The sequence below is a fragment of the Manacus vitellinus genome, unplaced genomic scaffold, assembly GCF_001715985.3.
Source record: "Manacus vitellinus isolate BGI_N305 unplaced genomic scaffold, ASM171598v3 scaffold_31_pilon, whole genome shotgun sequence".
Taxonomy (NCBI): domain Eukaryota; kingdom Metazoa; phylum Chordata; class Aves; order Passeriformes; family Pipridae; genus Manacus; species Manacus vitellinus.
The window spans coordinates 7,951,251-7,968,968 of record NW_021940379.1 but is presented as its reverse complement, the minus strand read 5'-3'; the positions used below and the strand labels follow the sequence as shown (position 1 = coordinate 7,968,968).

Here is a 17,718-nt window from a genome sequence, read left to right as displayed (position 1 = left end):
ACATTTGTGTGGTCAAAAAGTTGTATATTTGCCAACAGCGGAAATGAACAGTAGTAGGAAGTGAGAATTATGTGAATTACTTTTTTGGGTTATATTTCTGTGGAGGCTGACCATTCAATATACACTTCCATAGTCTCTAAGAGTGGCTTTCCATATTAGACATATTAGATTGATGCTGCACAAAAGTAGGAGTTAGACTTGCACAAGCTGAGTGAACTTCCCTGCCTTATCTCTGAAGGGAAAGAAAAGAGCAGGACCTTCCAGAGGTCCAGCAGAACTGCGTCCTGTGTATAATCTCTGGCAATCTGTAAGATGATTTGTTTTATTTCCCAGGTGTATTATTCCTGTGGTGCAGTGGTGCAATCGATGGAAAGAGGTCTGATTTTATCCCCAGGTTTTCCAAACAACTACTACCCAGGGATACACTGTGTTTGGCAGTTTTTCGTTCCCATGAGAACCCATCTCATCTTGGAAATTTTTGACTTTGACATTTTTGAGAGCTCTGGTGACACTCCAACCCCCTGGGATGGCTTTTCAGCCCCTGCTACAACAGGAAACAGTGACACATCTTCCTCTGAGGAAAACCTGGACTTTGCTCTCCATACTACAAAACCCTCTCTCCAGACCTGGATGTCAAAGGCGGCTCAGAATCTGAGCAGCACCAGAGATGAGTCAAAGGACCTTGCTGGTCACCTGGATGAACTTCCAGGAATCACCTCAAAAAAAGACGAAGCCAAACAAGTGGCTGAAGAAAACCAGTCAAAGCAGGTGAAGGAACCCAAAGGGATCACCAAGGCTCAAGCAGAGGAGCTGCCATTCCCAGTGGCTGGCAGTGCCACAGTGCAGAGGGAAAATACCAGTGGCCTGGAAGCAGGAGATGATTTGGAAGGGAAAATCTTGCTTGCCCACCTAGCTGCTGCTAGTGAGAGAGATGAAGTTCCAGCAGAGAGCTGGACCCTTCCCTCAACAGCACTGCCCGTGGAAATCTCCTCCAGCCCTCAGCCAGCAGTGGATGTCTGTCCCCACGATGTACTCTATGTTTCCGATCTCATCACATTTTCCTCTCGCTTCTGTGGGCCAAATTCCCCTTTAAACAAGACCATGGTCTTTGGTTCCTCCCTGGAAATGGTGGAGGTTATCATGGAGCTGATCACCACCACGGACCGGGGCCGAGGCTTCGCGATGCTCTTCGAGTACAGGAACATCACAGAGCCCAGTGCTGTCGATGCTGTGAGGCAGGAGAGGAAGGAGAACATGATGCTGCTGGCAATTGTGACAGGGATCGTTGTCTTTGCACTTGCTTTGCTCTCTGCCCTCTGCATACTTTGCAGGTAAGGTGATACATGTCAGAGCCCTTGAAGCCTGTGATATAATCCATAGGAAAAAGACCAGAAAACAGTTGTGTTTCCTTTGCTCCACTAACGTTTGCTGTCCTTCAAATGTAGTGAAGTGTGTGGGTACAGAGGAGGTCAGTGCCAGTCACTGCTCCTGCCCCAGGCTCCTCAGTTTTCTATTTCTAAAGCTCCTGTACCTCAGATGTATTTTCTTTTTCCAGCAGAAATACCTGAAAGGTCAGGACTTTCCTGGACATTCTTTCATTTCAGTGGCAGTGGTGCCTTTGGACCTCAGTTTTGGGACAATAACTGGCCAATGAACAAAAGCAGGACAGAGAGATCATCCTTCCCTGAGTCTCCCAAGCAGACTGAGCTGACAGGCTCTGCATCTTTTCCCAGAGATCCCAGTTTGACACTAACTAACCATCACTAACACCCTGCAGAAAAGTAAATAATAGCCAAAGTATTACCACTTAGAATTAAGATTAAAAGTTGTTTTCCAGTCTGTAGCATATTTTATCCAAGAGCCTGTGCAGACATTCTAACTCCAATGCATTCAGTGTGCTCAGAAGTCATCTGCACAGCCCTGTGATGCTGGGGAGGAGCTGAGAGCCACGCTGCAGTGCCTCTCATTGTTCCCAAATGGGATCCAAAATGATACAGTCAAGGGATCTGATGGCCAGGCTGGGTTGCTCATTTCCAGGTCCTGGTGCTAACTAGTTAAATGGCTAAAACCAGACAGTTACAAAAGCATACCTCTCCAGTCAACTGCTTTTATTTCATATGTTTCTTTCCTCTATATTTATCCAAAAAACACTTCTCCGCCCCCCAGCATATGTTTGCATTTTTCTTTCTAACTCCCTAGTGAAAACATTTTTGTAGAAACAGTGATTTTTTTTTTCCCCCTTCCAACAAATTCAAAACAGAGACCGAGCTCCCCAGGTTTTTGTCAAAATAAACAGCACCTTTGTTTCGGTTTCAATGAAAACATGGGGTAACCTGAAGCAAACCCTGTCCCTTGCAGGGTAGTGCCTGGGCACTGGCAGGAGCCTTCATTTCCCAGAGCCAGCAGGCAACTGGCCTGTCCTCCCTGTTCCTGCATCCCCTGCCTCAGTCACTGTGCATCCTCCAACCCAAAAGGTCTCAGGATTGCCCAGACGCTCCTGGTCACTGAGGGTGGTTTGTTAGAGGAACTTCATTTTCCTTCTCCTTGTGGGGGCTGCATTTCTAGCTCTGGCTAAATAAATACAAAATATGGGCCACCCCACTGGGTATCAGAGAACACAGGCACAGTGGTGAAACTTAAATATAATCTCTCTTGCTGTATGTATAGAAATCCCTGCCTTCAGAGTCCGAGGTCTTCACAGTTGTAAGAGTTAAACTTGCATGTGTTACATCTAACTAACCTTTTTCCTTTTTTAAAGAGCTTGCAGAACACTAATTTAGACCACAATTTTTTTGCTAGCTCTAAGGGAAAATGTCTGGTGGAAAATGTCTTCCAGATACCAAATACTTTATTTTTATACCCTTGCCAATCTTCAAAAGAGACAGAAACAGTCTCCCTTCACTATGGCAGCAGTCTGGGCTGATACACATGTTGAGTAGGCTGTTCTTGCTCCAACACTCCTATTTAATTTCACTGTAACCATCCATGAAGCAGAGAATTATTCAAACCAAAAAGAACATGGACAATCTGAGGTTCCACTGGCTGAGGTTCACTGTGCACAGCCTGTTTAGAAAGTCAGGCCATGCTGGTCACATTCACAGTTTGGCTTTTTGCTTGTCAGATGTTTACAAAATAATGTTCTGCTCTTGCTGACCAACAGAGGAAAAAAGTGCACATGATTTCAGCCCCATACACAAATGTTTGTGTGTTCTGGGAATACATCCTACCAAGAGCCCTGTGGCACAGGATCAGGATTAGACTCACTTCTTTTAACGCTGGTGTTTATGTCTTTTGATTGCTCTACAACTCTTTTTTATTATTATGTTTTTTTACAAGAAGATATCTATACCTCAGTCAGCTATTGACTGGATATAAATAGAGATTATCCCTACTCCTTTAGCCTCCTGAAAGGGCATTTACTGTCCCAGCTGCCTGAATTCCCTGCGTGCTATTCCAGAAAGGTCTTGATTATAACACTGTATTTCTTATCAGACTTAAAGCATTTAAGTGAGAGCTGACCTGGGTAGAAGCAATGCTGTGACCTGTGCTGAGTTACCTCACTGGTATTGCACTGGAAGAGCCTTTTTTTCCTCTTTGCTGTGCTCACTGCTTCGAGGATTTTGGTCTCTGGCCCCAGAACCACTGGCAGTGTTTGGAGCTTGCCTACCCCTCCCAGCTGTGGGGTTTTAATGCAGCTCAGAATAAGACTGCAGAGACCACTGAGCACATCTAAACTTCTCTCAGATTGAGCCCATCAAGCTCTGTTTTATGCTTCTTGCCCTGAGAAATCAGGTGTCAAATGTGTATCAGCCACAGCCTGTCCTCACTGCAGGAAATGTCAGGGTGGCAGGGGTGGGCTGACAATGTTTTAACAGGGCAGCACAACCAGAACTGGCACCAGCTCCCTGGGGCACAGTGACACTCATCCTGGCCAGGCTGTGCCGTTGCAGAGGATGCCAACAGTCACCTTGAAGCTCTTGTAAACTTGCCTTCCACTTTCTTTTCTCTTCATACTTCATTTGTTCCTCTGGTACCAGGTTTAGCTGTTGATTTTTTTCCCCCCATTTCTATCTGCTGCTCTTGCTCAGCTAAAAGTAGCAGGCTCTGCCTTGCCAGGAGTAGAAATGGCCTGGGATGGGCTTGGCATCCCCTGCCCCTCCAATGCACCAAGTCAGCAGCAGTATCTGCTCGGGCTCATTGCATTCAGCCAGGGCAAAGCTCTCTGGGGAAACTCCAAGTCTCTGCCACACTGCAGCTTTTGTTTGCTACTTGGGGAAGGAATGAAAGCTTCAGTTGTTAGTTGGCCAATAATTCTAATTACTTTTGGCCATGAGGCCTGGCTCGAGTAATGGGGTATTTTTTATTTTCTTTCCCAAGCCCCCAGAACAACAGATATGTCCACCTTATTTAGTTCTAATCCTGTCCCATGCAGTCAAACCTTTGCTCTATGGTTGCAACCCATGGATTGCAACTGCATTTTACATCTGCACAGCCTGCCAAGGACCTGTTCCCCATCACAGCCCTACAGGGACAGGGATGTGATCAAACCATCGCGTGCTGCCCTCTCTGCCCTGCCAGGCACTGCCTGCCACGCTGGCACCTGAGGATGAGAATGTGCCTTTGTCGTGTAATGCCCTCCTAGAGAATCCTCAGCACTTCTGGGCTAAAAGCAGACCTTTCCTCTGCCATCCTTGTGCTGGGCACAATGCAGACACCCCTTCCTGCCTGCTGGAGCTGTGTCCTCTGCTTCTGTCCACTACACATCAGACTGATTTACTTAGACACCTCTGGCAGCTAGACCTGTCTGGAGCTGCCTGCTGGGGAGCACAGGGTAATTTTCACAAAGCTTCCAAAAGACTTAATTTTTTGTTGTTGTTGTTTACTCAAGAATTTTGAAGCAAATCTTTTTTTCTTTAATTACGTTTTCTTTTAAATTATAGAAATTGGTCTGTTTTCACACAGGCTGTTTTATGTTCATGAGCTGTGCACTGATCCAAATCTCTGGTCTCCTTGGTGGAGAGGTTCTCAGTGGACCACAGAGCTGCAGTCCAGCTGGAGAATGAGCTAGAGAAACATTAAGTTCTCCAGCCCTGCAAACTAGAGCATGTCTGTGTTGGTTTTTAGCAGTAAATCCAACTGTTCAGTGAAAATCAGACTCTCAATACCCAAAGCATGATGAGGGAAGAAAAATTAAAACAGTGATATTTCAGCCAGTTACCATTTTCCAATCCTAATTTAAACTTTGTAAAGAACAGGACTCTCTGTCTCTTATTCTACCATACTCACACAGGAAACATCTTTGCTGGGGGCACCTTACTCTCCCTTTGGTTCATGCTGCCAAACTGCAGTGTGGTTTGCAGGTTAGTTATGGTGTCTGCTGAATTTATAAAGGGAAGGAGCCAAAAGAATGTGAGGTATTTCAGTTTCTTAAGGCAGAACTTGCCCGGTCTATCCACAGTTTAAATTTTTCTATAGGTTTTGACAGGGAAGAGCTGGGAGGAGAGGAAGATAACAAAAAAAAAATACTGCCATGTGGACAAACAGGGGAGTTACACAGAGTTCTCCCACCATCTACCTGAACGCCTTGACCACCACACTAATTCATTTTTTTGGGTATGCTTGGCCAGGTCACTCCTGCTGAAATGATTCTGGTGCCCAAAAGGAGCTTCTGGGGGATGTGTGTGTTGAATATTGACATACACATTTTCTAGTCTGAAATATTTCCTGTGTTGTTTGATCTTGCTTGATAAGGCAACACTAATCCCAACTGGAAGCCTTTCACTGCTCCCCCTTCCTGAATCAGTGCATTAAAAAAGAGCCTTTCCTGCTTCAGCCTTGAGTTTCCCTGAGAAGCCCAAGCAGTGGCTGTGCCTCCTGGAGTAACAGCTATCTGTCTGGATCTCCTCTGGATTAAATTCCCAAGTGCCAACTTGCTCTCCTCTTTTTTCTGTAGTCCCCTCTGTATTCACCAGGAATAGCATATGGGTTTTTTCTCCCTCAATTCACTTGTCAGTCAATGAGCATTTTTTAAGAGATCCAATGACACGGTGCAGGAATGAAACCCATCATGCCCAAGACAGAGCAGACACTGGCTCACAGCCACCTCCTTAGGTGGTCCCTGAGCCCCTGTTCTTACAAACAAACAGGAATGAAATGGTGACTGAAAACTCGACATCTTGGCTTCAACTCATAACTATCAAAAACACTTGCATGGAGGAGATTAAATGCCTTAAACCAACCCCCACAACAAGAAGCACAACAACCAGCACACAGATCGTAGGGAAAACAGTAACACTGGTTGCATCCCATCTGGTCAGTGCCTTAATGCTCCCATGTGTCTACTGTCCCACAGAGAACCACTGAACACAAAGGCAAAATATACTTGCCTCAGACACTGTAACATTCATTAGTGCCAGTGGTATCTTTGAGTCTTATCCATCCAAAAGTTAATAACACTAGTTGTTTCATAGTCTCGGTTTTACAAAAAATGTGAAAAAATGGTTGAGAACACGCGAGTGCCTCCCTTCAGCCAAGGGGCACATTCACCCCACAATGATCTGCCTCTTAGTGAAAGGGTCACACAAATGAGCAGCATCTGATGCTCTCTGCTTGCTAAAAATAGCCCAGCACACAGAATTAGCTCTGCAGATGAAATGTCCTGTCTAACAGGGTCAGAGGGATGTCCCTGCCCAGACTCAGGCAGGATCTCAGCCCCGCTATTCCATTACTGATGGGGAAGAGCAGCTGGCAGGGGGAGCCTGGTGGGACTTGGCAGAGGTCTGAACTCTGGTCCTGCTTTTGCAGTGATCACGGGAAGAAGATGACAGGTTCTTCTCTTCTTCAGCTGGCTTCCCACCACATGAGCATATAATTTTCTCCCCTGGTTTGCAGGCCTTGCTGCCTTAGCCTTGGCAAGTATTTTGGCTGCTCCTGTAGGTGGGAGAGCTCCCGACCTGCTGGGTTCCCCTCGCGGGATGAGCACAGCCGAGACCTTCCCTCGGACCTTTAACTCACTTGTGGGCTGGTTGTTGTTGTCGCTGTCTCTCCTTTTCAGGCAGAGAACGTGCCCCAAAAGGAGCTCATCCAACGCATGCAGTGACCAGGAGGTTAGTGCTAATGGCTTCAGCAATTTCTGTTTCTCTCTTTCATATTGGCTGTTGCACTGTTTATCTGACGATGTTTACTGGGGCATGTTCTGAGTTGTAGAACAGGATCCAGAACTCCACTGTCGATATCAATGAGCTCCAGCTGGTGGTGCCAAGCCGGGAGAATGAGAACAACAACCACTCTGTGAGCCGGGAGCAGGCGGGTAAGCGCGGGGCAGCGGCGGAGCAGGTCAGGGCACCCTGGGCCAGTTAATCAGATAGTTCCTTCCTTGCAATCCTCCTCTCTGTCTTGCCCGTGCACAGCTGGAGAGCTGCTTCACAGCAGAAAGCCTTTGTTGTGGGGACTCTCCCTTGCTGCTCTCCCCCCTCCCTGGGAGGGTGATTCCCCTGGCAAGGAGCACACACAAGCACAGCTCCAGCGTGCTACCAACACAAGCTGTGACAGCACATGGCATTGCAGAGACACTGGGTTAGCAGAGCAAAGATGTTGGGTTCAGGCTGCTACAGATCCACGAACTGTGGAAGAGTTTCACCTGCCCTGTGCCTAACCTTGTCCAGAAAGGACCAGTCTTACAGTGCTCAGAGGGGCTCTGGTCAGCTCCAGCTCCTGGAGCTTACTGTTTTTGTGGGTCTATGTGGAGCTGCTTTGGGTGACTGCTCCCAGTATTGGCAGGGATGAGTAAATACAAATAAATGATGAGTTGAGAAGGCTGCAAGTTTCTAATCTGCAGCACAACCTTGTTTGTGTTTAATACAAAGGATTTCAGTTTACCTCTGTCTTTATTAGAAAGCAGACCCAAGGGTGTTCCTCCTCTCCTCTTCTGTTTCCAAAAACTTGCAGTTGCAGGAGAATAAACTGTTGGCTTGAATTTTGCTCTGGCTGGTGCGACAGGCAGCCAAAGCCTGCTCTAGACTGCCTGGGGAGGGAGGGAGGAGGGTTTGTCACGGAGGAGTTGGAAACAGATGTTTTGGACTCTTGCAAGCAGCCTTTATTGATTTTCTTCCTTTGTCAGTGCCTTCCTGCAGGGGCAGCACAGAACGGTCTCCTCAGGACACTGACCCAGACGTGCCCTCCTCCATCTCCGCCGTGACCACCGAGACCGGGAGTGACGAAGTGTTTATCATTTCTGCTGGGCCTGGGGCCAGTGGGCTGAGCTTTACCACCTACAGGATACAGGTAGGAGTGCTCTCTAGCAAGCCACAGCCTGTCCCTCTCGGACAGCACCTGTCACATCTGTCCATGTACCACTACCACCCACTTTCTAAGCAGGGCAGTGGCTGAGCTGGGCAGTTCTCCCAACCCTCAAGCTGAGCTGCCATCACACAATGTGGGCTGGGATATCCCAAGCCAGTGCCTTCCCAGTTTTGGGAAGAGTAAGTACGAAGTCTACCTTGAATCTGATAGCCAATAATGCAGATGTCTGCTGACAGGCAGTAGAACCAGCCCTCTGAAATATGTTAGTTGGCAAAGATGATGCTCCATTAAAAATATCACCTGCAGCACCTTAAAGACCTGAGACCTGCTCCTGCCCACCACTCCCAAGAGATCAGGGAAGGTACTCGGCTCCTCAGCTTGGCAGAAAGTTAACTGTCTCACCAGGCAGATGTGAAAATTAACAGTGTAGGCTCCAAAAAAATCGAGTGCTTCAAGTGGAAGCTCTGGAGCCCTTTCAAATTCAGACAGAAACCCGAATCAATTCAGCAAGTTCTTATTTTAGCCCTTTCCCCTGCACCCCTGGTCCTTTATCTGTTTAGGAACAGATGATGGCTCGGAAGCCTCAGGTCTGGCTGTCACCTCTTCAGCCTTGAGTGAGTGCAGACAGGGCACATCCATTACCAGTGTGTGCTAAAGCCTTTCCCAGGTCAATGTTCTCTTCTCCAGTGCCCTCTCTTTTTCCCACAAGAGGATAAACAAGCAGCACAAGGAACTCACATGCCCAGGACAGTCTGTGTAATACTTCTGTCACAGTTTACAAAACAAAAGCATTCTGTATCCCCACACTTGATTAGGAAGTTAGCCAGGAGGCCACGCTGGTCAGGATTTTCCTACCCTGGTGTAAGACACGTGCTGAGCTTTTCCTCCAGTTGGCCACACTGACTAACAGGAAGAGAGAAAGAAGGGAAAACAGCTCTGGTGCCTTCCCTTGCCTAAACATTACCTTCTGTGGAGCAGGGCACTGTGAGCTGCACCCAAACTGGGCACCCTCGAGCACCTGAACCCCCTGGTCCTTCTTCCCAGGGCAGAGAGCTTCACCTGGTGGCAGTCACATACACACACACCTTCTAGGCAGAGGGGGAACCCTCTTTCCTGCCTCTGTTCCCCACCCTAGTCAGGAAGACTCACAATCCCCATTTCTTTTCTGCCATCACTTCTGCAAGCATCTTCAGAGGAGATTTATATTTAAAAAAAATAAAATGAAAGAGTTAGTGCTAAAAGAGTGAAGGTAACCCAAGAATAAAAGTGACTTGCCTCATTATTGACTCAGGAGGCATCTCCTCCTCGGTGATGTCTGTGCTGCACACAGATGAGTCCACACTCCCAACCAAATCCCCAGTGAGCAGAAAAACAGCCCAGAAACCATGGTAGGGCCTCTTTGAAAGCTCTGGGTCTCTCCCCACAGCTGAAGACTATCATCTCAGGGGAGTGAAAATCAAGCACAGCTGGCTAATTACAGACCTGCCATCATTGGGCCACTTCATACTCAGAGTTCCTGAATATTAAACATGCTCACAGTTTAATTTTTAAACGTGTATTTTTAGGGTGTAAAATGCAGCTGGGCAGCCAGCCCCTGAGCCCTGCAGAGGGAATGGTGCAGAGCTTTGGTGGCCCAGCACTAGGGGAGTGGGATGAGTTACCCACTGGAGCAGAGCCTGTTTCTTGGCAGGGATCCTCCTGCAGTTATCCTCTGTGAAAAGATGTGTGAAATCCTGAGCCTTCACGGTGCAGAAAATAACACCAGCAGACTCACCTCACCCAAAATGCTCCGCTAGACAAAGCCAGCTATAAGGAGCTTTCATTAAATAAATTATCCCAATCTTTTCACTGAGCAGTGGTGTCTGGCTGCCTGGCCCTGTGCCACCCAGCAAGTGTGAGCCCTGCTCTGCTGGGCCTGAGCCAGTGATGAACCAGCTTCTGCTTCTCAGCTCCTAAAACCTACTGGAAGACACCAGTCCCCTGTCAGGAGGGAGGAGCTGGGAGAGCAAACACGTGTCTCTGTGTGTGACCAGTGAGAGGAAACAGGGGCAGGATGGCTTTTGGGTGGCTTTTCCAGGAGATCACGGCTCCATAAGTCCCGTTTGTTTTAGGGCATCATTCAGCCTTTGGCCAACCTGTAACTGTGATCTCTGACTTCTGATCAGACATTGCAAGTTTCAGATGCAAAGGTTTGAGTAAAGAGAATGATCGTGGAGGTTTAAGAAACACTTTTTTCCCAAAACATTTTCCACAATATATTATTCATCTTCACAGTTACTTCCAGTATATCTATCTCAAAACCAGTGGCTAATTTTTACATCAATTTGGAGGTATTTATAGTAACATTAGAATAATAAATCCCAAGACAGCCTGAAGGGGCTTCTGAGGAGAAGACAGCTGGCTTATAAATTTATAAATAAAGATTGTTGCTTTAACCAAATCTGAGACTAGGAGCTTAATATTGAAACAAACTTATCCCAAGCCTCTCCTGGCTTCCTACTGAGTTTTTTTTCTACTGTAGTAGCTAATTTCTTGCCTCTCTGCCCATCCATTTCCAATATGACATTTTCACTAAATAGTTTCCTTGATTTGCAGAAACTTGAAAGATTCAGTTTCTCAAAAATAACAACTGACAAGTTTCTGGTTTCTCAGGACTTTTAAATCCAGGACAGTGTGGGATTTATTTCAGACCCTTTTTAATGACTGTGTAAACTTTGGGAATGTGGATTTGGCATTCTTCTCATGACAACCATATCTGCACAGCTGAAAATTAAAAATATGTATAGAGTTGTGTAACAGGAGGCTTATATAAATAACAGGTGAAGTATTAGTGAGAATGAAATTCATAGGACTGTCAGGGATTCTTTAACTTTAAACCCATATCAATATTAAGGACAAAAATTGTGATTTTAAATGCAACATCAGAACTTAAAAAGTGTGGAAGAGATCTTTGTCTATAGTTCATTCCCATGTCTGATCAGCTCTGCTTATGCACAGGGCTGGTGACAACATTTAATGTGGTCTCATCTTCTGATGATGCCAATTTTACCCCTGTCTGGATGTCTTGTTCTGCTGCTAAAGCACGTTTTCCACCTGAAGAGAATTTTTTATGCAAAATGAAAATCTCCTTGGCTCCAGTCCAGTCCTTGTGCTTCTTGTTCCATTCAGCACAGACACCGAGAACAGATCATTCCCTTTCTCTTTATTTTTAATTATTTTTCTTAATTCTTCCCTTACATAGAATAAAGAGCACTACTTCATCCTTTTCTCCTGAACTGTGCATTTTTCAGACTCCTGATTCTCTCGTTTCTCGCTTCTGGATTTCTTTCAGCAGCCCCCATCCCCCCTGAAGTTTCATTTCCCCAGACAGGCACACCTGGAGCCTTCCAAGAGCCAAGCTCAGTGGAAGAATTCCATTTTACACAGAGAATTTTACTATTCTGATCTGTCACATATCTCCAGTAAAATTAAGCTGTAGGTATTTCATGTGTTTGGTTAGTGAGAGCGGTGTGATTGCTCATATAACTGAAATTTCCCAGTGATAAACCCAAAACTGGGGAAGCAAGGTAAAACCTTCCTCCGGGGAAGGCAGCAAACTTCAGGCTGGAAGAGCAACGAGAAGCTGCATTCCCGTGTCCCCTGAGAACGACTGACTAACTCAGCCTCTTGCACCAACAGCGTATTTTTTTTAAGTGCTTTAAAAACGTCCCGATGAGAGACGCTGTAAAGGATCTTTATTTTTACTCTTTTCAGGACAAAAACCTGAAGAGAAGCGTGACCAGCCCCGGCTCCGTGTGCGAGTGGCTGAGCTCGAACCCCGCTGGAGCTGCTGAGAAGGGGAACGTGCAGCTGGAGAACCCAAACCCCTGTCCCCGGCAGCGCACCTGGAGCGCCCGCACCTTCCACGACCTCCTGGCCCCCATCCCACAGCTGCAGAAGAAATGGTGCAGCTGGACCACCACCAACAGCCCCTTCACCAAGCTGGTTGACAGTGGCGTGAGTCCTGTAGGGAGGGGAGGGCGTGGTGGTCAGAGCCTGCACCCCAGCACTGCTGCCAGGACATGTTTTCTCCTTGGCCACTGCTTTGCCTCTCCATCCTGCAATTCCACGTGTTTCAGGCTGTCTTCCTCAATGGATGGGAAATCCTTTTGCCCAACTGTACTGTAATTTAGCCAGGCTTTCCCCAAACGTTAAGAAGCTGGGTTTTTTTCCAGCACTTAAGAAATTACCCCAGTCCTGAAAAAACATTAAAAAAATGCCTTCAGGCAAGATCATCTCCTTGAGTGTTCTGATATGTGCCTTTTCCCCTGGTTATGCCTTAAACTTAGTATAACTGATGTATTATTATTGCACTGCAAGAGCCCGTGGGTGTGGGAGGGATGTCCAGGTCTCCCTGACTGTAACCATCAAACCAACAGCTTGTTACAAAGCTAATAGAGGATGTTTCTTCCTTTTTGAGGTAGTAACGTAGGTTTTTGCCAAAGAATGCATCTTACCTCTAACATAGCCAGGAATTTTCACTTTTAGTTCCCTTGGGATCAAAGTTTCTAATTTTGTGTTATTTTGCGCAGGGTTTTTCTACAGCTGCAAGATCCCAAGGTGTCCCAACCAGAAAGGTGATCTCAGCCACTGAGATAGAGGGAGCATCAGAGACCATTTACTCTGATTCATCTGCCAGTAATGCCTCCTACCCCCTCACTCAGTCTGCACAAAGGCAGCGGAAGCTAACCTCCTGCAATTTGAAGAAATCCAGATTTGGGAACTCTTATTTTGGATTTTTAGCCAGTTCCCCTGACAGCAAACCTGTGAGGTCCTTGGATCCCTCAAGACATCTAGGGGCAGCAACTCCAGTCAACAGCCAAAGCCCCAAAAACCTTCTAGAGAGCTCCAACCCACTGAAAATCAACTTGGTCAACGGTTCGAAAACAAAGGAGCTTCTGGTAGAAACAGACAAAAACAAACCTGTTTTTGTTATTTCTGAGGAAGGGGATGATCAGCAGCCTCTGGTCCTCGCAGAACATCTCAGTCAGTGTGGAGATCTGTCAGAGCAAAGTGCTGTGTATGCAGTGCCAGACAAACAGCCCGTGGCTCTGACTGTGGAGGGGAACAGTTCCACCACTTTCACATCGAATCTTCCCCTTTGGGCAAAATCTCCTGCTTTATACAAAGGTCACACAAAGGCCCCCGGCCCCTCCAGGGACCAGCAGAGCTCAGCAGGTGTAGATGCCAACACCACTGAGACCTCACAGGACTGTGACAGCCCAGCTGCTCCTACACTATGCCAAGCTTCAGTCCAGTGATGCCCTTGGAAGGACTGGAACATCAGTTCACCAAAACAGAGGGAACAGGGACTTGACCAGAGCAGAAGCTGTGCCAAGCAGTTGAGTGCAGCTTTGTTAAGAGCAGCCTTTGCTTCCCACACCCTGGGACTGAGATTATGAGGATACAAACCACAGCACAGCACAAATGCCATCGTCCCTTATGCTCACTGACCTCCTCTCTCTTCTTTTGCATGAAATTTTGAAGTGGTTTGTACAAGAAAACATCCTCTGAAAAGGCACTTCAGGCTGCAGAGACCCTTATCTGGAGTAGGAATGAAAGTCATCTGGGATGGTCACAGCGTGGTTTATATCTGAAATGTAAATCAGTCCCCTGTCCCTGTGGTGTCACTTGAGTCTTTCTGTTGGGAGCTCTGAGTTATCTATGCCTGTACAATCCAAGCCTTGCCAAGCCAAGGGTAAGAATTCAATCATGCATGTTTGCATACAGTTTTGTAAACTTAATTTTAAGCATTTCATAACTTCTGCACTCTAGCACAAAGCTTACCAAGCATTAGCTCTCTATTATCAAAGCCCATGATTAGCTCATATCCTAACTCTTTAGAGGAGTGTACAGACGAGCTGAGCAACCCAACACCAGATGCTTGTTCTATAAAAGTCTGATGTAGCTTTATCTTTGTTAGATCTACATAGGCTTAGAACACCTCAGTCCACTACATTAAGTGACTCCTCATGGCAACAGGAGCATGTGTACAAAAACACTGAAATACTAGGAATAGTCTTCAGCATCCAACCCTTGGATATTTGCAGCTGCTCTGATCCTACATCCACCAGCTATTTATTGCTGGTAACGCACATTGACTGCAGAACTATTTCCCTTCCTTTAGCAGGCAGGACTTAAAAGACAAAATTAAGTGGGGCAAACTTTGAGTGCTTTCTTTGGAAATTAACTCCTAAGTGGCTGTGCCTCCCTGAGTACAAAGCCAGGGCATTCAATGGAACACTGAACCAAAGGGAAGCCTGCTAGTCTCATTGCCTTCAATAACCCCATCAGTATTTTAATTGCCTCTTGGTGATATTTTCCTATCTCTGCAAGACTCCTGCATGTTTGGCCCACAATTTAGAATTATTTTCCTTTCTTAAATGAAAAGAATTCCTTCTGAAGCTGTATTTTGCAGCTGACACAGCACATTGTTTTGAAGCAATAGTATGTCATAAAACAGGTGTCAGAAGGAAATCTTCCACACGAGTCTTCCCCTGCATTGGCTACAGTGTGCACCCAGTTATTTTAATCCTCCTCTGTGAAGGCATTAAGACTGATTCCTGAAATATTTAACTGAATTATTTATGATTTCACCTGCTATTACAGCTTCCACTTGCCACCTATTAATGTCTAAGATATGCAGCACAAGTAGGTTTTGCCTTATATTTTGTGTGTGTGTTTACATGTCTACACAGACATAGAAGCCTCGCAGCAGTGGAAGCAAAAACACATATGCCCTTTAGCAGTTGACTCGAACATGAACAGCAAACAAATCTCTGCATCTATTACTACCAGACTGTGTTGAGTAGTTTTGAAGTGCAGGAGTCTGGCTCCACGTTGGTTGCTTCTTTTTTGTGGGGTATTTTTTTGTTGTTTAAATTAATGCTACTTGATTCAAAGGGAAGAGTTAATATATTTATGATTTAAAAAATATTTAGAAGTCTTCAGCACTCTAACAATAACTCCCACTGCATTAAATTCATACACATTGTAATTCAGAGTCAGTGTTCTGTTACTTATTACATTTCTAAAGATTGAAGTACTAAAATCTACTTTTGACAAGTCCTTATGTTCAGTTATTGACAATAGCTACATTTGAAGGGCTGGAAAAAGTGGCTTTTTCAATAAAAGCATGTTTAACTATTAATTTGCATGGTGTAACAACACTTACTTTGTTTATTCTGCTGAAGGACTGAGTTGCCTGGGCAGTGGCTCAGGGCAGAGGTGCCTGGGGGGGTACCCCGGGACAGCAGCCTCGGGAGCAGCTGCAGTGGGAGGAGCACGGGAGCAAACCCTCGAGGATTAGACCTCTCTCAACTTCTCCTCAGTAACTGAGCCAGATTTCAGAGGAGCTGGTTGTTTACACTGACCTCCCCTCCTACCTGTTGTGCAACCAAAGAGCAGATTTGGCTAAGTAGGTGCAGGTTCTGCCAGGGGGCTCTGGGGGAGTTGGCTTTCCTTTCATATCCTGCCTGTCTGAACCCTGCGTGCCCCTTCCACCACTGCAGCAGCACAGGGCCAACCACAGAGACATCAGACTGTGCACTGTCCACAGATCCCTGTGCAGAGAGCCCTCCTCCTGATGAATATGCAATATTCATGCAATATTTATGCAATATGCTGCCTGTTCCCAGAACAGACGGGGCTGATTTACCAACTGTTCCAAGGTGATGCCTTCTGGCACCAGGAGATGCACAAGCCCAATGCCTGCAGGTGCTGCAGGTACACAGAGACCCCCCTGCCAGGTCAGCCCTGGAGAGCCCCCAGGGGAGACTCCAGTTCCTGACTTGCCTTTTGAAGTTTGGGGTTTTTTTTCCTTTGGCAGATCACAACTGCTTAAGAGGTAGTTGTGTTTTATTTTGAACCTCCAAAGAACGTATAAAATATTTTCTTCCTCTTACAGCTAAAGCAACAAGTTCTCATGTTTTTCTCCCCCACCCAGGAACACAAACAGCTTCCACCCAAACTCTTCAAGAAAGTCACAGTGCAGAGTTAAGACATTCTGAAAGTGGAATAAAGTGCTCTAATGCTCTCAGCTGTAAATATTGACTGGGATTAATTTTTAAGTAGTGTTACTTATGGCATTTGTTTTGTTCCTGACAGCTATTATTATTTCAGAGAGCTCTGCTGCCACTTGCAATGACAGAAATCCTCATCCCTCATGCAGGGGCTCAGGTTCAGTTTGAGCTTTGTGCAGGGCAGTCAGTTTGCTGTGCCATTCTGCATAATGTAACCAAGCAGCAAATGGGATAAACATGCTGAACACTCACTGAAGAGGAGGAAAATCATTTCAATCACAACAAAATGTCACAAAAATGTTATGGAGCTAACAAAGAGAAGTATTCTTTTCAGCAAAACTGTGTTTGAATAGTGTGCACCTTTTTTTAAAAAATTATTATTTTGGAATGTGCTAGGCAATCCCTCTAGATAATGTGTTAGGTAGATTAAATAGGATAAAAATATGCAGGCATTCCTATGTTTTCATTTTTCAAACACAGTTTCAAAATAAAAGCTTGAAATATACAGGCTGACAAGAATCCTGTGTGCCAGGCTCCTTACTGTCAGGTACTTAAAATGGCTGGGAAATGGAGGCTCAAAGGGCAAACAATCCAGTGGATTTAGCATGCAGGTAATACATCCTAACTTGGAGTATTCAGAGTAGCATTCAGCAAGAAAAATCCACTTATAACTTATTAGCGAAACGTGAACTGAGGCTTCCTTTCAGAAAATTAACTTTCCTTTAGGAGCAGTTGCTTACAAAGCTTTCTACTCAAAACTCCTTTGGTTTGTTTTTCTCATGAGGGCAGCACATGGGCACTAACAAAACACATTTGACTCAAATAGTCCAGTCAGTCGATTTTATTCTAAACAATTAAAGATTAATTTGGATTGCAAGGAAAAAAAAAGTTAAGTCCTAAGCCAACACTTACCTAACGAAAGCAAGTGAAACTCAGCAGCACTGAAAAGGATACCCAACAGAGACCAAATATAGCTCCAACATATATTCATGGTCTGTCTAGAAATGTCTTTGATGTTAAACCTCATATGGCACACTTAGCATTTTTTATAATTCATTTCCTATGGAAACTAATGAGCTTAAGGGTGAAATTACCTCATTGAAAGTCAAAATGGAAGTGTGAAGAAAAGAGGGATGACCTGGAAAGCAGATTTAGAAGCAATCTTTGCATATTAAGCATTGCTGTGGGAAATAGTATAATTAGTTTTCTTCAGAAGTTATTCCTTGGAATTGTGTAAGTGGTATTTCAGCTCCCAAACATCATGCAGAAAGAATGTTAGACAAAATAGGTGGAAAAAATGCAAAATCCCCACATGTTCAAGAGATCCTTTTCCTACCTTCCCGTGACTGTTGATTTA

The 17,718-nt window shown here is 45.5% G+C and overlaps 1 protein-coding gene across 2 annotated transcripts; it reads left to right on the top strand.

The window, feature by feature from the left end:
- Positions 1–441: 441 nt before the first annotated feature.
- LOC108640352 lies at positions 442–15,480 on the top strand. Of its 2 annotated transcripts, none has more exons than XM_018076398.3 (6): positions 442–1,331; positions 7,055–7,106; positions 7,207–7,309; positions 8,120–8,283; positions 12,055–12,297; positions 12,873–15,480. In XM_018076398.3, exons 1-6 carry the CDS (start codon positions 451–453, stop codon positions 13,599–13,601), a joined length of 2,172 nt encoding a protein of 723 aa, XP_017931887.2. In that variant the 5' UTR covers positions 442–450; the 3' UTR covers positions 13,602–15,480. The 2 variants fall into 2 exon arrangements, with proteins under 2 accessions (XP_017931887.2, XP_017931889.2); XM_018076400.3 differs by having other exon boundaries at positions 12,055–12,292; positions 12,873–13,035.
- Positions 15,481–17,718: the final 2,238 nt, after the last annotated feature.

What these genes read in the sequence shown, in the direction of transcription:
- LOC108640352 (XM_018076398.3), top strand. Translation starts at nt 451, where the DNA reads ATGAGAACCCATCTCATCTTGGAAATTTTTGACTTTGACATTTTTGAG. An exon ending in TGTGAGCCGGGAGCAGGCGG is followed by an intron (nt 7,310 to 8,119) that starts GTAAGCGCGGGG and finishes TTCCTTTGTCAG; the next exon opens with TGCCTTCCTGCAGGGGCAGC. An exon ending in CCAAGCTGGTTGACAGTGGC is followed by an intron (nt 12,298 to 12,872) that starts GTGAGTCCTGTA and finishes TATTTTGCGCAG; the next exon opens with GGTTTTTCTACAGCTGCAAG.